We start from the raw sequence: 20,804 nt of genomic DNA on the forward strand, positions 1-20,804 counted from the left end.
ATAATTCTAGTAAGTAAATCATGGTAGCTAAGTGCTTTGGGCAAGCAAACGTGTGCCTTATCTCTTAAAAAAAAAAAAAAAAACCAACAATAACGACAACAACAATCTCTGTGAAAGAGGCTTGATAAATGGCACATTTCAGAGAACATGTTATGTCACTAGGAAATAAGTTTGATTCATGGTTATTTATTTATCTTTAAACAACAGACAAACCTTGGGGTATCTAAATTATAATCGTTTGCTCCATGCTTTTGTGGCTTTGTGCTAGCAAATCTGAATGATGTGAGGTGAGATAAAACATCAGCTTTCTCAGTCATAACATTCTGTAAAGGATCCTCATTTATAAGCACAAATAGAAAATTCCTTATGCATTTGATTTTTGGACAAGGCCCTCTGAAAAATATTTATCTGAAAATTTCTTCCAATTCTGTTTTGAAAAGTGTTAGTAAAAGCTTCAAACAGAAAAGGACAAGACCTGTTAATGAAAGGTTTTATATTACAGAGCAATAGAAAAATGTCATGATTTTGATTTATATTCCAGCAATTATTCATCAAATAAAAGGACTGTGGTAATTTTTATTTTTCCTTTCAGTGATGTGTTTGCATATATTTTTGTTCCAAGATACAACATCAAATGAAGATTTCAAGTTGTCTGCCTTTTTAGATAGAACAGGATTTTAAGAGACCTTCAAAAATCATCTAGTCCAACTGCCCAAGCCCTCCAGCATGAACCAAAAGCTGAGGCACATTGATGACAGCACTATCCAAATGCCCCTTAGACACTGGCAGGCATAAATAGAAAGGAACTGTGTTATTTTACTTGACTTTGTGACAAATCAGGAGAGATGACTTTTGGAGCTTTTAAGTTCCATTACTTGCACTAGTAATGCTAATTATTTTAATAGCGTTTGCTCTCTAAGGATGAAGAGCCATGGCAAGGTGAGGTGGGAAGTGCAGGGCCTCAGGGAGCGGTACTTAACTGACAGAGAGCTGCATTCCCATGTGGATGGCTGGGAGCGGGGAACTGGGGGAAGAACTGGAGTTAGGGGCACCTACTTAGGTGCTGGGGGAGGTATGACAGGAGTGTACGGCAGTTGGGAAGCCTAATAGTCTGATAACTGAAAATGCAAAAGGTAGAAGTAAATGAAAGCGTGGAATAGTGGGGAGAAATTGGTGGAGCGTTTTGTATCAGGTCAGGCTGCTGTCAGTGCTGGTATGTTATATATTATTACCTTGTGCCTATGCTTGTCTGATTAGATTTAAACAGCCCAGGGCACAGAATAGCTGCTAATCTGAATGATCCCATAATGATCCTTTCCTATATTAAATGCTGTGATCAGAAGAAATTACCATTATTGTTATGTTTTCTTTACATTGCCATTCAACGTATGCGAGTTAAACCTTAAGAATAAAACTTGCCATACTATTTCTTTTCCAGTAATCCACTGAGACTGCTCTTGTTTGCACAGTCAATGCTACTAGTATATTATTACGGTTCTCTTCAGCTGTTTTATACAGTAATTTGGGAATATAATCATATAGCACTTGTTTAGATGTTTTGCTTGTCATCGATCAATGTAAATTAACATATACACACCAGCTTATACAACAACCTCAGAGTCTGTTCTCATCCTCTGTTGTTGTGGCCAATCTGAGACCAATGAGTTACAGAAAATTAGATTAGATTATTAGATGTTACAGATCCAGACCACTCAGTTTAACTACATTTCTTTATGCTCTTTTTTAAAATGATTGTTGTTAGCTGAAACTCCTGGCATTTTATTTTTCGTGTGTCATCATTTGGTAAGGTGTTTATGAATAATAGGTTGTTGTTCACTGTGTGTTGGCAATTTTAAATTAGATGGCACTATTCACCCAAGTTATCTTAGTGCTGTTGCCTTAAATGAACCTACAAAAATGCCATTCAAATATGACCAAGTAGTAAAATTAAGTATATTTATCTATTGCTCAATTTTTTACAGTATTCTCTATTTCCTTATCTCTGCTGAGCAGTAATAAATGTCGGTTACTTGGAGGTAGAAGAATGGAAAATAATTTCTTCCAATGATGGAAGCGCCTTTGTTTTCTTTCTATCTAGTACTTCACAGTGTATTTAACTTGGCTAGACTCTCATTCTTCTTAGGGTATTTGAATCAGTTGACATTTATATATGTACTTTGCATTTTGCATGTAAATGGAAAGTTTTATGGCTTTGAATTTTGAATGAAAACATCAAACTGGTATTTTGCTTTGGAACATGACAGACATTCTAAAAACTTACAAACAAGAAGAGAAACAAATGCTTATGCTGATTTTGACCTAATGTTTTCAGAAATATCTTTAGCGGTTGACTAAACATTTAAGCTCTCAAAAGTGAAATGCTTATCTGTTAGCAAGCACAAAATACAGAATGGTGCAAATATGGAAACATAATAAATTGTCATATTAGAAACTTACCATTCTGTTGCTTTGTAGGCTGCTTGGCTTCCTTCTAGATCCCATGTCTTGGAAAACTGAGAGCAAGATGGCAGTAACCATTTACTCAAAACTAACTGTAAATTAGAAGATCTGTGTTGTTAATAAAAGAGAAATGCTTAGTAACAGCAGCTACCTCCTGCCAAGATAAGCACTGTTATCCTAGTTTTGTATGAGACAAAGTAAGGTGATAATTGAGCAACCAACATTCGAAGGGAGTTTCTGGGTTTATCTAAATAAGTAACACTGCACCTGTTTTTGTCTATGTTTAAAAAAAAATTAAATAAAAAAATCAGGAAGGATGTGCCTTAAGGAAACCATTTGTGTACCAGGACAGATTCAGAGAAGACAGACCTACAGGTCTGGGAAACTTATGAATGATCTCTCTCTCTACAATACATACATATATAATACATATTTATTTATTTATTTCCTATTTAATGGTTTTGACATAGGAAGAGGGTTAGGTAGTAGCTGGCTTTAGAAACACAATTCTTTCAGGCACGTACTTCTTGTTCTTACAATATGGGAAATTCTAGTATTCCCGGATACTACTGTGTGTATCAAAAATGTTTTGCCATTTTCTAAGCTTAAGAAGTTGAAATTGCTACATCTAGTCAGGTATAAAATGAGGAGAACAATTTTGCTGTCTTTATGATCATTTCGTTTTTTCAGTTTGATTAGATTTGCCGTGTGGGCTGTTAAAGCCCATTTTTCAGTCAATTAATACAAGTAGGACAATCTGCTTCAAAGCAAAGAGCTAATTGGGGAAAAAAAATATCTCCATACTGTTACAGTAAACTTTAACGTAAATAAGTGCAAATAAAAATATAATGGAAATCTCTATCAGGTGTTACACGAGTCCCTTCCTTTTCCAGGGTGCTCCCAAACCAATTGCCATCGAGCCGTGTTCAGGAAACAAAGCTGCTGTCCTCACAGTATTTTTATGTCTGCCAAGAGGATCGTCGGGAGTCCCACCCCCGGGTCAGTCAGGTAAGGCTTGTGCTGGTGGGCATCCGTCCTCCTGCAATGCAGTCTGTGTGGACAATTGCACACATACAAAATAATGCACAGCATATGAATGCAAGGAGCTGTTCAGTCAAGGTGTTTGGGCTCAATGTTTAACGAGGGATTTTCATCTGGAATTTTGATGTGGTATCTCATATAAAAAGCCTAGTGGGCAGTCTAGGCTGGTGTGCATACATATTATTTCAGGAAGCATTCATTGCACACCAGGTGGTTTTTTTGCAAGACGGAGCATTTCCATGTGTGACTGCTTCTACAGTCTGAGTTCATTCGCTGTGATTTTGTAAAGGGAACACCAGTGATTATTCTCTCTTGAGTTTACATTTAGTGCACTAAGTAAGTTTTTTTTGCACCAACAGAAATAAATGCCAATGCTATGCTGTTTGGGATTCAATTAAAATGTTAACATTTACTAGAATGCCTGCTGAATGAATCCTGGGATTTTGTGAGTGAATCTGCCTACTTTATTAGGAACGTGTCCACACTGGAAATAATCCTGGTTTATTTTAAAACAGCGTTTGCATTACCTGGAAGTACTTCTCATGGTGATCTGTCTTATCTGATCTCTGTTAGACTGCTGTACAAAACGATTACAGCCATACTTGTAAAATACCTGCTAAGCAGGAGGAACCTACATACAATTTTTAGATCCTTTAAATACTGCCTATAATGATGTGATACAAAATGGAAATGATAACAAAGTTCAGACAGTAGACTGGCACTGCAGAGACGAGTGCTTTGCTATTTTGGAATTCACTGGAGGGTTTGCCCAAATGAACAGCTTTGCAACTAATGATATGCTGCATGCTATGGACGCAAAATACTCTAATAAGCCAGAAAGTATGCTTTAAGGCTAACTTCTATTATTAAGAGCCAAAAAGATATCGTCTTAACCTTTAAAATCCATTTAAGAGATTAAAAAGTACTGAGTAACGATGATGAGGGCAAACTCAGTTGACTTCTCTTTGAAATAAGCTCAGCTGTCTTCTCTTTTGTGCTTTATGATCCTCTGTTATTTTGTTTGGTTGTGTTTGCTTGATTGTTTATTTTCTTCCTGAGTTCTGAGATGAGGATTTTGTTCTTAAATTGCGGTTTGTGGCTTGGAATTTCTGTACGTGCTAGGAAAACAAGTGTTACTGATACTTTGTGAAATGCATTGCCTGGAAAAAGTATATAAATGTAAGTGCTCTGAAAACAACAGTGAAAGAGAAAGGATATTTTAAGTATTCTCTATTCGTGTTTTAAGGAAATGAAAACAAAACAAAGGTGTTTATAGTCTGACAAGGAAAAACAAAACATAATGAAAGAAATTAAAACTAATTGTTGAACTGGAGCTTAAGATGTTTTGTTATTGTTTGTTTTCGATTTGTCTGTGTACTCTTCTGCAGTAGTGCTTAACTAGTTGCTTCATCATCAGTTTCTACTCACTATTTAAATCTTTTAAGAAGTAACTGCTGATCTGTGCTGCATATGAAACACAGTGCAAATAGGCATTTCAAACCTGTAGTTGAATTCAACAATGCAACAGATGTGTCATTTCAGTCTCTCAGTGTGAAGAAACGTACCTCTTTGTATATAAATTGTCTTCCTCTATTTTATTACTTACCTTCAATCAGCTTTGTAGTACATATTTTAAATCTTTTTCCTCCATTGCTCATTATGACAGTTTATTATTTAGAAGCATCTGACATTTTTTTTTTAGTCCCCATCTGCAACTCCCACTTTGTTCAGGGTCAAAAGCAAATAGGAGTGCTTGAGATGTGCAGCCATGCTGATTCAACCATTAGATTATATCAGACTATATTGCTATAATCATTTTTCCTAAGTGTAATGAATTTTGGTACTCGTGAACTGCCTTCACTGTACGTAACCATGCGTAGTCTGGCAGAAGCTATTATGCAAGTTTGTTGGCATCCCTGTAACTCCACTAATCCACTTCGTTCCTGTCCTGCAGCACTACCTGCTGCTTCTTTCCTGGACTTTCAGGGAGCAGATGCTGTGAACTGTGCCAAGTCATTTGAAATGATGTGGAAGTTTTGTATAGCAGACATATGTTTGCTGTGCAGTTGGTTTCCCTTATGACCTAAGCTAGGTTAAAACAATGATATTTAGGTGGATGTAAGTAATATGTTCAGCAATTATGTCTTGCCAAGTAATTTTAGAATCATCCATTACTTGCATATAATCATTTTCATGCTTATTGGGATCATTCTAGGATAAAACAGACCATGTGTCAAACATTTGTTTAAATGATATGTCAAAGATGCTGATTCTTAGTTCACAGTGAGAGACTGTGGGTTTTGTTTCTTGTGGGTATATGTCTGAAATACAAGGAGAGACTACCTGTATTGCTGTGCATCGTGTTTTCTTTAAAATGAAGAATGCTAATATTTTCACTGATAACTAAGCTATTCTGTACTGGAGTTATTAGGGCTGTGCTCATATTTTTTAAGAACCTGCTGTGCTCAAAAGTGGGTTTTATTTGTTTCCTGTGTTTATATTAGTAAATATTGTGCTTAAATAGTCTCCCTGAATGTTTAAAAAAATAATAATAATTCCAATGTAAAGGTTACTGTTTCTACAGCATATGTTCTATACTTCACCTTTATCAGCAGCTGGAAAGAAAACTTGAAACTACAGATGGTGGGCTTTGGCCAAAGGCTATGCATGGCAAAAACTTCTCTAGGAGGGACCATATGTCCCATTGGAGACCTGAGTGTTTTCTACATCCTGCAGAAAATGTTCAGAACTTTACAGAAAGAGGCTTTTGATGTTGTTTAGTTCTAAGTGCTAATGCTATGAGCATACAAAACACAACTAGGTTGATGTAATTAAAATGTTTAACGTTAATTCTTGGTTCAAGATAGATTTTATACAGATTGATCTAGTAGATTCAGATTAAATATTGAGAAAAATGAGCTATTTGAAACTGTATTCATAGTAAGTCACATTTATTGAAAAAAGGACATTTTTGATGGAACAATTTTTTTTTATAGTTAAGCATCCTTAAAATCTAGAAAGTCAATAAATGTTGCCATTGTATGAGGCTAGCTTTGGTGCAAGAGGCCTTACATATTGTTAGGTGTACGTTCTGAAGAGGACCTTAATAATTTAATTATATTTATCCAGAGTAGGAAATCGTTTTAAATAAAATTTTCTTGGATTAAAGTAGAAATTACCAAATTATAAATTAGAATAATCAGTATAAAACATAAAGGAATGTTAGTGATGAAAAAACATCTACTGTGGCTAGACTGATAGAATGATTGCTCATTTTTCTGTTGTCTCATTAGTTACGTTGCACCTGAGTAATCAGGTCAGAATTCAGAGGTTGGTGGAAATATGGATTCTTTATACAATCCCTGTGTATATTATTACATATGCATCAGTGTATGTGCATATCAGAAAAAGCAACCATTGCAGTGAACATGTCCTGCAGGTTTTGAGATACGGTAGAAGGTAGGGGACGTTTGTTCTTGCTTTTAATGTTTGACCCCATGCTCTAAATAGCTTACACACGACTTAATGTCAAGAGATCTAATGAGAGCAGCTGCAACCAGATCTGTAGAAAGAACTAAATTGTGTCTCAAAGAGTATTGAACAAAACAGACTAGACAAAAATATAGGAGGAACAAGAGGATAATATATAAATTGCTTATTGCAGAAAGAGGTGCCAATGAATTACCAGCAGTGGAAAGACCAAGAATAACTCCTTCAAGGTCTTAATACAACTCTGGTGATATATTGGGCAATGCAGAAAGAATAGCCTGGTAGTGTGATAAATTCTGCTAAAAGAACTGTGATCATGTCATCATTATTATTAAAGCCAGCTGAATCCCACACTTTGAGGTATCGAGGTACTGTACAAAAAGTTTATAGAACTCATGATAAATGTTTTCATCATTCTTGGGGAAGGCCAGTAAGTGCTCTAAAGCACAAGGAGAAACAGGAAACTAAAGCATTTAAAAACAAAAAAAAAAAAAACCACCAGAATCAATGGATGCAATTTGTGAATTATTTACATGTTGATACATTACTTTCACAAAGCAAAATTTCCCTAGCAGGTAGAATTGACAGATCGTCCAGTAAAAGTGTGTTTTTCTATTAAGATAATGAGCCAAGTGATGTTGAGGTTGTATGTGTATGAGTGTCTCTCTCTATTAAGCCCCAAAGAACATCTAAACGACTATGACTAAGTCTAACTTTAGACATTAAAATAAGACATGCAAATTGAAATCAAAACCTAAATAAAACGTATTGGTTAATAGAGCAAACTTCACTGGAAATAACTTTGTAGTGTAGATTGTGGAATGTGCATCTTGGAAGACTTCATGCAACGTTCTATTGTTACAAATAGAAATGTTCATAGCAAGATTTTATATTCACTGGGTCTCTCTTACAGATCTGTCTGAAAATTGCTCTCTGATATCTATGAATTGAAACAGAACTTCTGCATTGACTGTGGCATCCAATCCTACCCAATCAACGCACTACAGCAGCATCACAGAATCAATAAAATTACCAATGCCATCTGCCTTTGCTATACTCACCATCTTAACAAATAATGGCTTCATTAATTGTTATACAAAACTATTAGCTCTGCATGAGGTTTTCAGTAACAAGGATTTCTTAGTATTATTTCTAGTTTTCCCTGATTAAAATTTCAAATTATGATACATATCAAAAAGACATATTACTATAAATATGGAATAACTTATAATTGATATAAAGTATTATTTTAATGGCATTACTCAATTGTTCTGAGCCTATAAAAACTATGTATATAAAACTATATGTAATAGTTTTCATAGTTTTATAGAATCATAGATACATGTGTATTGGAAAGTTCTCTAAGGCAATCAATACCAATTGTTAACCTAGCACTACCAAGTCTACCAGTGAACCATATCCCTAAGTGTTACATCTGTATATATTTTAAATATCTCTTTGAGGATGGTAACTTCATAATCCTTTCAGTGAATAAATTTTTCCTAACATCCAACCTATACTTCTCCTGGGTCAACCTGAGGCTATTTCCTCTTGTCCTGTGACTTCTTGCTTGGGAAAAGAGACTGACCCCTGATTCAAAACAACCTCCTTTGAGGTAGTTACAGAGAGTGATAAAGTCTCCCCTGAGCCTCCTTTTTCCTAGACTAGATAGTCCTGTGAATATTGCACGCAGTGTTTTATAGGCACATTTGGACTGGTAACTACAAGTAAAAGGCAACAAGAAGGAGAACTGCTTAACCTAGAGGAGAGTTTGTATGAAAGGATTTTTTTTTTTCCTCTGGTTCCTTCATTGAGAAGTAAGACTTCCAGTTGGTTTTTTTTTTTTTTGTGTGTGTGTGTGTGTGTGTGTGTGTGTGTGTGTGTGTGTATAGGACTCTCGTGTGAAGAAAGATCATGAATAATAGACACCAGGAGAAGAAAAGTAGAGATGGGGGGGAAAAAAACGGAAGATATTCATAACTGGTAGGTTATTTAGACTCTGAAAAATAATACTACTAGAGAGTGAGAAATTGTGAAAAGGATAGATCTAAATAAAACAAAGCATGGCTCTGCTTTCTCTTTTTCCTCAGCCTATTTATTACTCCCATCAAAGCATTACCAGGGCACCCTATACGTGTACACGTTTTTCTGCATCTGTGTTCTATACCAGACTGCCTCTGTAGACTGAGTGTCATCTCATTCTTGTACTTTTGGAGACAGATTTTTAGCTTATTTTCAGTGTGTTATTGGTGGAATTGATGCATTTAAAATGACTTCATATTTATAATCTAACAATACTATTTAGGTAGGATAAAGTGATAGGTAAATAGGGAAAGCATTATAAAAAGCATTGAGTAAAACTGAATTCATCGTAACACCCACCAGAAGGGGAGGGAAAAAAACAGGATAACAAGATTTCTGCTATGAAATGCTTAAATAGAAGTGATTTTTTTATTTTTTTTTTCTTCTCTGAAGTGATGATATGCAGCTCGGAATGAGCCAAACTATGTATTACAGCACATCACCAAGGATGCCTACAACTTGTGTTAAAATTCAGTACTTGGTGAGTCAGGCATTTTGTCTGCACCAAAACTCAAACAGGGTTTCTATTGCCATATAATTCACCATTCTAATGGGAGCGGCACAAAAGACCACCTTGTCTCTAGAAAAACTGCACATATTAGAAATGGTACCTCCATGGAGTACCAAGTCACGTAGCTTAGCTTGTGGATATATGATTGTATTCATATGACCTCAAATTCTGCAGATAAGGTGGATTATTTTGAACTACTAAATATGAACAGATTTTTTTTAATATTTACCTTATGAAATATAATCTTTTTTGTTAACTTTCACCATGTAAACTGAAGATTGAGTTAAATCTCTGTGATATAAAGCATAACTAGAGTATTTCATGCAGAAATAAATTTTGGTAATTAAATTGAGAGATATTCTATCTTAGTAAACAATATGTTGCCAGTGAAATGTTCAAAAAAACAGAGTTGAAATGTATGAGAAAATCAAAATACTCTTTGTAAGAGATTGATAACTATAAGACTAATTGACTTAATGGAGAGTAACTTTTATTTTTAGATGGATGGGTGAGTTTGTCAAATGATCTCAAAAGATCTAAAACAGTTTGTTCTTGTTAACTGGAGATGCTTGGCAAAATGACTCTTTAAGACTCAGTGAAACCTGGAGTCATCTATTCTGAAGCTCATTTTACAGAAGTTGCTTTCTTTTAAATAGTTATGCCTATTTTTGGAGTGACTATTTTCTGCTTAATTTTGTTCTTCTGCACTGCATCAAATGAGGGAGCAGACTGTGTTTATAGTATTGACACTGTGAAAAGAACACAGTGGTAAGTAGCAGATGGTGCTGATGATTACTTAAAAAATATTTATGGCAATAGCAAAAACAAAGTAGATAATAAGACCCAGTGGCCAACCAGACAGCTTCACACCCTAGCCCAAAACCCAAAGCAATTATTTGCAACCTGCAGAGTAAAGTCTTCACCCAAAAAAAACAAAAAAACAAAAAACCCAACATATTATGCTTTGTGAATGATGAGGTATGAAGTGAGTATTGATTTTTGTCTGGTCTTATTGTTAAGAATTTTAGGTGGATCTGTTATAAATTACTTTTTGCATCATTCTAGTCATAGAATCTTGATTCCTTTTTATTTCTGAAGTATTTATTTGAAAAGGGATGTAAACAATTTAAAATGAAGAACATATTGTATGATGTTAGCATTGTGTCACAAATCTTGGCCAAAGTAACTTATTGATTGGCCGATAAAAGCTTCATGCTATATAGCTATCAAAGAAAACAAAGGAGGCTGAGATGATTGTTTTACTACTTTATCACTGGATTTCCTGCCCTAGAGGGAGTCAATAAAATGAGACATTAGTAAAAACTGTTAAATATTATAAACGTTTATTTGACAAGTAGTTATTCATTGTTCATATAAAAATTATCACAGTTCCTTCAGAGCATTAGGAATATACTTTTTTTCCTTTGGGCCCTTTTGCATCTGTAAATGCAAAATGGGGACTGAAATAAAACCTGACGATGCTGTAAAACTTCTGAATACTGTGAATTATAAGCATGGCTATGAACATCTCTTCAGTTGTTTATGGTATTGGCTGATGCATTTTCCAGTCACATTCAAATGTCTATTTGCCAATTTTCACTCCCCACTCATGGAAAAATACATAGACAGTGGTGGATGCTCATGGTCCTAAGTTTTTGACTGTGAAAGACTCTTCATCCTTCAGGCAAAGGCAAATAATGTCTACTTGAACCTGTTCTTCTTTCTTCTGAGCATCTTTGTAGCACTGTCCTAGCTTTAGCTTTAGCTTTTTTTTTTTTTAACTTTCATAGAAAGGTTGTACTTGGAGTGACATTTTGAGTCCCATCTGGACTGTTCAATGGCAGTTACATTTCCTTGCTGTATCCCATTGAATGTTTACTTTTTTAACAACTGTACCCTTTTTCAACTTGGTCATTCTGTGTCCAACATAAGGTTCTGCTTGCTCCAAAATAAAACTTTTGAATTTAGAACAGGAGAACAATTACATTTATATTCCTTGAATGCTTGAGGTCATGCAACTCTCTCTTTCGTATTCTACTCCTTCTCTGTATTGATGATATATACCAGTGTTTGTCATGATTAAATTTCAAAAGCATGTCCCTATTTTTATGCCAAAATCTTTAATGAAAATATTAAACAAGACTCGTCAAAAGATTGATTTTTTGTTGCCATGCTGTACCTTCACCTGTTTCCTTTGTTATAGCTACTCTTTGTTTTCTCTTCTTCATGTAGTTGTCTGCTCTCTGTAATTCCTGTAATATAGATCATTTTTGTGTCCACTGATAATGTCCCATTGTATAGAATACCTTTCAAAAATCTAGATAGAATAATCTTAACCATGTTCTTATCTAGAAAATCAATTAACATTTTGTAGAAAGTGGTCTGATTGGTCTGGCATGGTCTCTGATGAAATGTGGATGTGTTTTGCACCCTTTCCATTTACCTGACTTCAATTATTCTTTCCTGCCAAGTATTATATAGCTAAGTATAATCAATAAATAACTGATTCTTTTTGTTCTTGATTCTAGACAACTTTCAATATGAAATAAGCAGCGTTTACTCTTCTCAATTTATACGCCATTGTTTGACAGATTACTAAACATCCCTGTTTCCTTGCATTCTTACAGAACTAGTGTTCTGATTACCGTGTCAATGCATAAAACTTATGTTGTTTCTATTTCCAACCCTTGTTCCATTATCATTCTGAATTGTACCCTCTTTGATAAACATTCTCTCTCTCCTTGAAATCAGCAAAAAAAATTAGTTCTAGATCATCTCCATTTCTTGCTATGTGGTGACTTTTCCTTTTATTTTTCTCTCTTTCATTTTATTTCTACATTGAAAACCTTTAGATATTTGCATTAATAAACCTTGGTAAGGTTTAACTTGACTTTTGACAATTCTCACTTTCCATTTCTTCACCTCTAAAACACAATTTCTTTGCAGTTTGAACCTTCTTCATCCGTTTTCATAGTTTCTAAATTCAAAAATTACATGGCCTCATTCCTTTAGAAGTTAGTTGGTTTCCGCATAGCACAGTTACAGTGTATTTTCTTAGAAGCCATGGAAGAGTTGAGGGTTTTTCTTGAGGAATATCTGGCAGTTCATCTGTAACTGTGTGCTTTTCTGTTGATGTACAAAGGGACAGATTTCTAGCAGTGATTTTACCCTCTGATGGTCTGGGTGAGATTTATGGAAATTGCCCATTTTTCTGTGCTCCCTTCATTGTCATATGGCAGGGACAGCCTTAAGATCCCACAACGGGCTTTTAGGGAATGTTGGGGAACAGCTATCTCGTAATATTTTGATCCTCTTCTCACTGCTCAAATTTCCTTACTGTGACTGTTTCCTCTAATCACACTGGTGTTTTACAGAGCTTGGTCTTATTTACTTTTTCAGGCTATGAGATGCTATACTTGTGTTGCTGGATGTGGTGGCTTGTTTTTTTTTTTTTTTTTTGTTGTTGTTGTTGTTTTCTGGATGCGTGGTATTTATTTCAAAGCTTATTTGTAAAATGAGCACTGTGTATTGTGAGTAGGTGAATGCTATTCATAGTGATAGTGTAGGCTCATCAGCTTAATCATTCAGACTCATGAAAAGCAGAGATATTAATCTTTCTTTAATTACTGAATAGGCAAAAAGGTTGGCTACTTTTGTAATATCTAGCCATCAAATCATACCTTTTCATTTGGATAAAAGGTATAAATGTTAGTATATTTTTTCCAGTGAGATTCATGCCTATTCAGTCATGCAGAAGGCCACAGGATTAGCGGGGCTTACAGAATCACAAAGAAATTGATAAGATGTACAAAGAAAAGTAATTCATATGTAGGAAGAAGTTAGGTCTTCAGTTCTGACTGTCTTTCAGGCAGATCCTTGGGCACTCTACAAGGCTAAGCTTTCCATAACTGAAAAAGATTGTGGATTACATTTCTTCTTTTGACATGAACTGTGCAAATGTCAACAAAGGAAAAAACGATAGCAGAAAAAGGATAGAGGCAACTGAAGAACACATGAAGTTCTCAATTCAAGATCTTGCTGAGAAAGGTTATATATTTGTCACTTTTAATAGAAATTCTATTTAAAAAATAAAAACCAGTTTCTACTGGTATGGTTTATTTCACACAAATGGAAACACTTGGTAGTTAGATAATGCCATTCAGCAGTGATTTGTTCCAACACTGACTGTTGGTATTGATATAAAGGCCCAGTGTTTCTCACATAGAAAACATGCAGTAATAGGGCCTTTCTTTTCTGCATCCAGCCCATATGAATGTACAGCTCCACCTAAACTGAAGATCTTTTTGGCAACATTCCTCCCCAGATGCAAGCAGATGATTTAAAATTTTCTCCTGCTAAACCTTGAGGATCCAACAGATGTCTAACTCAAGATGAGTTGGGAAATGAGGTTAAGTGAACAAATCCCTGTTCAGGTAACACACTGGATGATATGTGTTCTTCCTACTGGAAATTGGTGGCCTGCTTTTTTATTCTATCAACATATAGTAGGTGGAGCAGATGGCTTACAGATAAATTAGAGCCATAAGCCTTTCAGGTATAAAGTTATATATGATTTAAATATTTCAACAGGGGTCCCATTACCCATTTCTCCTTCCTCTAACTTTAAATTCTTTGAAAAGGAGGACCTCTATCAACAGAAGACAAATCTGTTCGAAATCCACCACTAGAAATAGTTACATGGACTGATTCTTAGTCTTACCATCATGGAAACTTTCATTCATCACTGGGACAATGCAATCACTTATAATTTACCTTCCCATGCTTATTTTATCAAGCTTTTGGGCTAAGATGCTTCTACTGTCTATTTCTGGTATAAAGTTATCCAAAACTATATAGAGGCCAATGAAATTTATCATTCTGTAGCATTTGATGACATCCATCTGTTTATTTATGAAGCCATTAAGGACTTATTAAGTTACTAGACTACAGAGAAAATAAATTGAGTTATCATCTGTAGTTAAATTCAGTCTTTGTGTCTGCTGTCTTTTCAGGCTGTATGGTGTTTTCTGAAATTACAATGGCTTTGCAGGCCCAGACTTCAGGAATATATTTTCTTCACAGCCTTTTTATGCCATTCCAAGTCAATTTCTAATGCGTGAGCAATTTGTGGTTCTGGAAAATGTTGACAGAAGGATGTCAGAGCTTTCTTTTCTTAGCAGTTTAAAAGCATGATAGGGCCAGTTCTCACTTAAAAGCAGCTCTTAAATTTTGGAGCTGCTCTATAGATGGAATCATTTGATTCTTTCAATCAATATTGTGCAGCTACTGTAGGAAGTTAGGTTTAAAGCCTGTAGACACAAATTAATATAACTATCACTAAGTAAAATACTTTTAAGATGAAGGATGGAAGAAGAGCCGCACTCTGTGCTCTACATATTCAATTACTATACTGTAAGGAAGAGGAAAAGGCATAAATCTCAAAACTTAATATTAGTAAAATTGAAGAGCAAACTGAGAAAATACATCTTAATGGGATAATTTCTGTCTTGTAACAAGAGTGAGATTGTACCAGTGAACTCCCTTATCACTGGCAGCATTTCTGGTTGTTCCTTCACTACGGAAATCACTAGAAATGTCCTCTGAAAGAGCTGATATGGATACAGCAAAGATATTAATACAAACCACCCACGGATAGCTGAGAGCTGAAGGTTGGGGTTAATGAGCTCACAACTGCTATAGAAGAGATGCTTGTTAGGATGTTTTCCCTTATGGTTGCATCTCAACTTCTTGCATGCCCTGGGTAGTTCTGTTTCATAATTCTTGCACTGAGAGCTATAGGGAGTATAGTTCAGAGATGTCTATGTGCCAGCTCATGTCTTACTGGACATAGTGGCTCCAGGTCAGCATTGCCTGTAGAAGGCAAGTCTGACTTCTACATATCTGCACTATCTTTTATCATCTGGGTGTTGGGCTGTGCCTATGCATACAGCTAGGTAAACAGCATATTCAAATGACTAGCTCTTTGCAGAACATGAAGCACTGGCAACCACATAAAACTCGCCAGACGCTGCTTTTTGGAATTAGTTTGAGCCTAACATTTCTCTCAGAACTCCTACGCTCTGGTGGATCACAGCCGACTGCAAAACTGCCCAAGTATTTCAGTGGGCTGTACCGCTCTACATCTTGTAGCTCCTGCAGTATATGGGCTTCACTAATATTAGGGCTATTGCTGCCTATGGTTATTCAGGTTTTAAAAAAAAACTTTTTGGATGGCGATTTTTCTTATCTTACTTGCAAAATACAGCAAAGACAAATGTCTGTGCAACAGGAATAAGCTCAATTATAAGGAATTAGGAGGTTCATATAATGTAAATAGTCCAATGGTTGCAAAATTGCTTCTCCAACATGAATGCACAAATGTATAAAATCCAAGAATCACTTGAATACATGAAAAATAAAAATAAGGAAAAACAACAATGAATTTAGGGTTTCTGTACATATTTTTGGATTTGAGATGCAAATCATGTACCGAAATTAATTTATTGTTCATACAGAGAAGATGGTCAGCTAGGAGGTGACTGAATACTAATTAACATAGAGATATGACAGACAATCTATCCAAAAGGGAGAAACTTTTAACTAGCACCTGAATATGAAGGACTTTTAGAAGAATTCATTTTTATAAACTTCAACTTTCTAAAATTCTTGTATCTCCAAAATGCTAATATTAGATGAATTTTCCAAATTGCTAAGCAAGAAGCAGGAATCTGAACAGCAGCAGAAAAAGGCCAACCTTGTCACTTTACGTCTGTCATTTCAATAAGATTGTCTTAAACATTCAAAACATGCTACGGTGTAAATGAATGCTTACAAAGGAAATTACAATTGCAAACTATATTTAGGGTTGAGAGTGACTCAACATGAAAATTATAGAAAGTTTAGGATAAAAATACATCTATTCTTTTCACCCATTCTGTGCTTAATTCCTGCTATTTTTATATGTATTTATTACTTTTAATTTAGGATTCTATGATACACAGTCTTCATGTTTTCTCTTGCATCTGTCTGCAAGTGGGAGTTAAAATACCTATTACCTTGCTGCAGGGCAAATGGAGTAAGGCAGTATGCTTTGATTTTGTTTTGAGTAAACTGGTGCTTGTCCTCTGAGAGTGATATATCACCATGATATTCATAATGACACATCAAGTCTTCAGACTTGTCCTGCTAGAATCATTCAGTGCGTTTTTCCAGGTATGTAACTGCTTCTGTGCTATATTCTTATTTCTTTCCCTTCCCATTTAGGGACCTGCTTCCTATGTGGTCTGTTGGGATTTGCATCTACTGGAACACGCATCCAAAGCTGATGCTGGTCCTTGTGCTCTTACTGGTTCCCCCATGTGTTTGGGGATGGACGATGTTTCTCTGTGCTGTTTGTAAAACAGAGATGCTGTTTATGAGGATGTGGCAGTGGGAGCAAACGAATTAGTGTCTGAGATGTTCTCAGATTCACTGTTGCAAGTGTAATAGAAAAACTTATAAATAATCATTCATAGTATGGCTTATGAATCGTCCATTAATTTTCAGATTCCTGCATTGCCTCAGCAGGAAAGTCTGAGTCAAGGAGGAAGTTAAGAGTTCTTCCTCAGTATTTCTTGAATGCGTTTTTAGATCAGTATCTCAGAATAGAAGATACTCTGTTTTGTGTGGCTTTTTGTTTGTTTCAGGGAAGAGCAGATTAATTCATTATTCTTCCTGTAGATAAACAATTGCTGTCAAATATACTCATGCAGGAATCTTTGTCCACAGTAGAGAAATACTGATTAGTCACCATCAGGGGAAATATATAAAGACTCTTAGGTAGCATATTTCACATATTACAACTGTGAGTAAAAGGAGTTTTTGTAGGGAGATTTTGACTACTTGAAAATATTTCAATATGCAAAAAGCACAACAAGTTACAACTACAAACTATTAGAGCATAACACATCACATTTAAGAGAAGACTGCATCTTTTTCCTGGGGAAACAGCAGTGGAGGATTGGCCATAAAGTGCAACATGATTGAAGTACAAATGTGAATTTCAGGTGGAATTTTCTCTGCAATTTCTGGAGATTTAAATTATTAAATTCTAAATACCAGCTATTGAAGAAATATTGTTTGAATAAATTGTGCTTGCTTTTATAGACGATTTTTTGTTTAGGAAAACAGCAAACAATGGCCAGCAGCACATTGTGCCACATCCTGAGCTGCATCAGAGGCTTGTTTAGATTGATGCAGGAGGGTTATATGTTGCTTTACGAATTCTGATGCATTTAAATTAAAATATATTCTTTAGAGTTTACTGATGATTTAGTAGTACTTGCTCAGAAGAATATTTATATCAAAAGTTCTATTTTATTTTGAAACCATACATTAAAATCAATTCCTCATCCACCTAAGAAACATTATCAGTTATTCATCGGCTTCAGTTCAGTACAGAATCTGAAGTATAGTCTGAAAGTAGCATCAAATTTCCTCTGCTTTTGTGAAAAAGCTTGATAATGCAGGATAATACAGATGAGCGTGGCACATACAACTTTGTATAAATGACCACTTCCAGCAACAGCTGGATCTACAGGTCCCACATCCCACCACTATGACTCAGGTGCTTCCACCTTGGTTAGCACCAGAGGAGATATGGAATGCCACTACAGAACGCTCTTCAAACTACCATTATTTTCAGTGGGAGCGATGCCAAGCTCCTTTCAATGTTGATTATGGAATCATAAAAAAAAAATAAAGCTGGGAAGGACTTTTAGAGATCATTTAGTCCCATCTTCCCTCTTCAAGGCAGCATCAGCTGCATGTAAACAATTCTTGGCAGATGTTTGACTAACCTGTTCGTAAAAGCCTACAGAAACAGTTTCTGCTTCTTGCCTAGGAATTATTTTCTCGTGCATTGCTGTGCTGTTAGAATTCTTTTTTTAATGGTTAACCTAAATTTCCTTTGCTACAGTTTAAGCCCATTTCTTCTTATCATGCCTAAAATGAGCATGAAGAAGATTATTTCCTTCCTTTCCTCTTCTCTGTATCCCTTTATATTTTGATGTTTCCCCTCAATCACCTTTTTCTATATCAAAATAGTCCCAGTTCCTACAAGCTGGTCAAGGTCATGTTTTCTAGTCCTGTTTGCATTGTATTAGTCCTCTGTACTATGCCTATGCAAAGATAGATGAAATGGGACTGTAAAATACTGAGGACTGGAGGGAGAATAATGTATTTTAAAAGAGAATCCAGCATTGAAAAGCAATTTTGCAAAGATACTGGGTTATCTTTCATCCTCCACAAAAATAACTTCCATATTCTTTATATGATTGATTACTGATGGCTGATAAAGCTGAAATGATTTGCTGAAAGGCGCCTACTAGGTGTAGTGGATGGCACTGTAGACCTGAACTTGGGCAGTATGCAGGAGCTTCAGAGAAGTAGGAAATCATAGTTGTGGTTGATTTACGTTGTTTCCCAAACCTCAATTTTACTAAGTGACTTGACGCTAAAAATGGAAAGCTTACTCCATGCTTCTTCCCAGGTTTGGCTATTTTTAGGATTTCCTGCAGAGATTTTGGCCCTGGGATTTAATTCCTTCTACCCACAAACAAGCCCGTCCCTTTCCATATACAGCAGAGTCAATGATTCATGTCTGGTGCAGTCAGCCAGCAAGGTTCAGTTATTTATTCCTGCAGGGTTATGGCATTTTGTAGCAAGGTGCAATGAAAACTGCATTGAATAGAGAGGAATTTGTCAAAGGAAGAAAGTCTAATTTAGTCCCCAGCAGAGGTATTGTGTGGCAATTAGGGATCTGTGATCTGCATTTTGCTCACAAGGAGGTACGCACCATCAATTCAGAAATAAACTTGTAAGTTCTTTAGCTAATCTTTAACTGTGTGATAGTTTCTACTAACATTTGGATATGGCTGTGTAATCTGATAATCTATTCCATCAGTATAGCACTTAGAAATTCTGTAATTTGTATCAGTTGTTATTAGGGGACTAGAGCTCTATTCAAATAACATTTTCCTGATGTTATGTTTCAGTGAGGCTTTCTCTGACCGTCTTTTTTCCATTGATCAGAAGTACTAATATGAAAAGAGATTTTGAAAAAGGACTGTTCTGCTGCATCTTCTCATACGTTTTTTTTTTTTGTCTTGAATGGAAGATATAGGAAAATATTTCATCTAGTCAAATAAGCTATCAGAAACATCTGCTATAAAACTGGTCACCTATTAAAGGCTCAGTTTTTGCACTGGATTAAAAATCTGGGTTTCCAACTTCAGCACTAGTAGTTTTTCTACACTTAATGAAATCACTTTACGCTTCTTCCTTGCTGTGAGGCCTTCTTCAATTCCCTATAGAAAATGGAAGATGTGATTTTTATATCCTAAAACAGAGAAATCTCTACGCTGCACCCATACATAAACAATGCAGTAGTCAACAAATACAGCTGCACTCACCACCTGTCCCACTTGGATGGCATAGCTCAGCTATTGAAGAGAAATTACATCACCTCTTGAGACCTATCTTATACACTGCATAAAACTCAAGGAAGACCTGGTACCCTTTTTCATACTGGAGCAATAACACTCTCAAATCTTTACTTAACAGATCCAAGGGATGCTGAACAGCCACTCCTTAGATCCCATCAATCACTCATTAGATCTCCTACAAAATGCATACTCATGGAACAATTAGTAAACCTAACCTGGAATCCCTGTCTATTTTCTTTACAAATCCCATAGCTGCCACTTAGCCATTAAATTGGAAGCTAAACTGTTTAAATACTCACCTATGAACTTAGAACATGATGAAAAGAAGCATGCCCTTGTGTTGCTACATCATGTCATGTTGGAATTTATAGAAAAATGTGTTATGTGGCACACAAACTCTAGATTGTCCCTTGAAAATAATTTCCCCGGAAATCCCTTCTCTGGTTTTCAGGCAACGCATCTTCCCCTATATCTACCAATCTTAGCAGCACAAATACATTTCTCGTGAATCAGCAAGTGGTACACAGAATCAGATATTGAGGTGGCAACAAACTGCGCATGAAAAACTAGCCAATGCCTCACCACTGTCACCTCAACAACTGCCCCACTTTGTACCATCGTACTCCACAGATTCCATGCTTTTATATTGTCACATATAACAAATGCATCTATTTCTAGGTGTATATATATATATAGCTGCAACTACAGTGAAGCTGAATGAACTTGCAATCTGTTAA

General features: G+C 35.6%; 1 protein-coding gene across 3 annotated transcripts in view; it reads left to right on the top strand.

Annotated features, from left to right (window-relative positions):
* Positions 1–20,804, top strand: part of ATRNL1 (attractin like 1) — a 435,859-nt gene that overhangs the window by 378,180 nt on the left and 36,875 nt on the right. For all 3 annotated transcript variants that reach the window (XR_014884914.1, XM_085230233.1, XM_085230232.1), the window contains one exon: positions 3,354–3,468. Coding sequence is in view for 2 of the 3 variants with exons in the window: in XM_085230233.1 (XP_085086359.1) it covers positions 3,354–3,468 (115 nt within the window). In the remaining variant the exon portion in view is untranslated. Of the gene's footprint in view, positions 1–3,353; positions 3,469–20,804 lie in introns of those variants that run through there.

Source organism: Meleagris gallopavo, chromosome 8 (assembly GCF_905368555.1).
Source record: "Meleagris gallopavo chromosome 8, MGAL_WU_HG_1.1, whole genome shotgun sequence".
Lineage (NCBI taxonomy): Eukaryota > Metazoa > Chordata > Aves > Galliformes > Phasianidae > Meleagris > Meleagris gallopavo.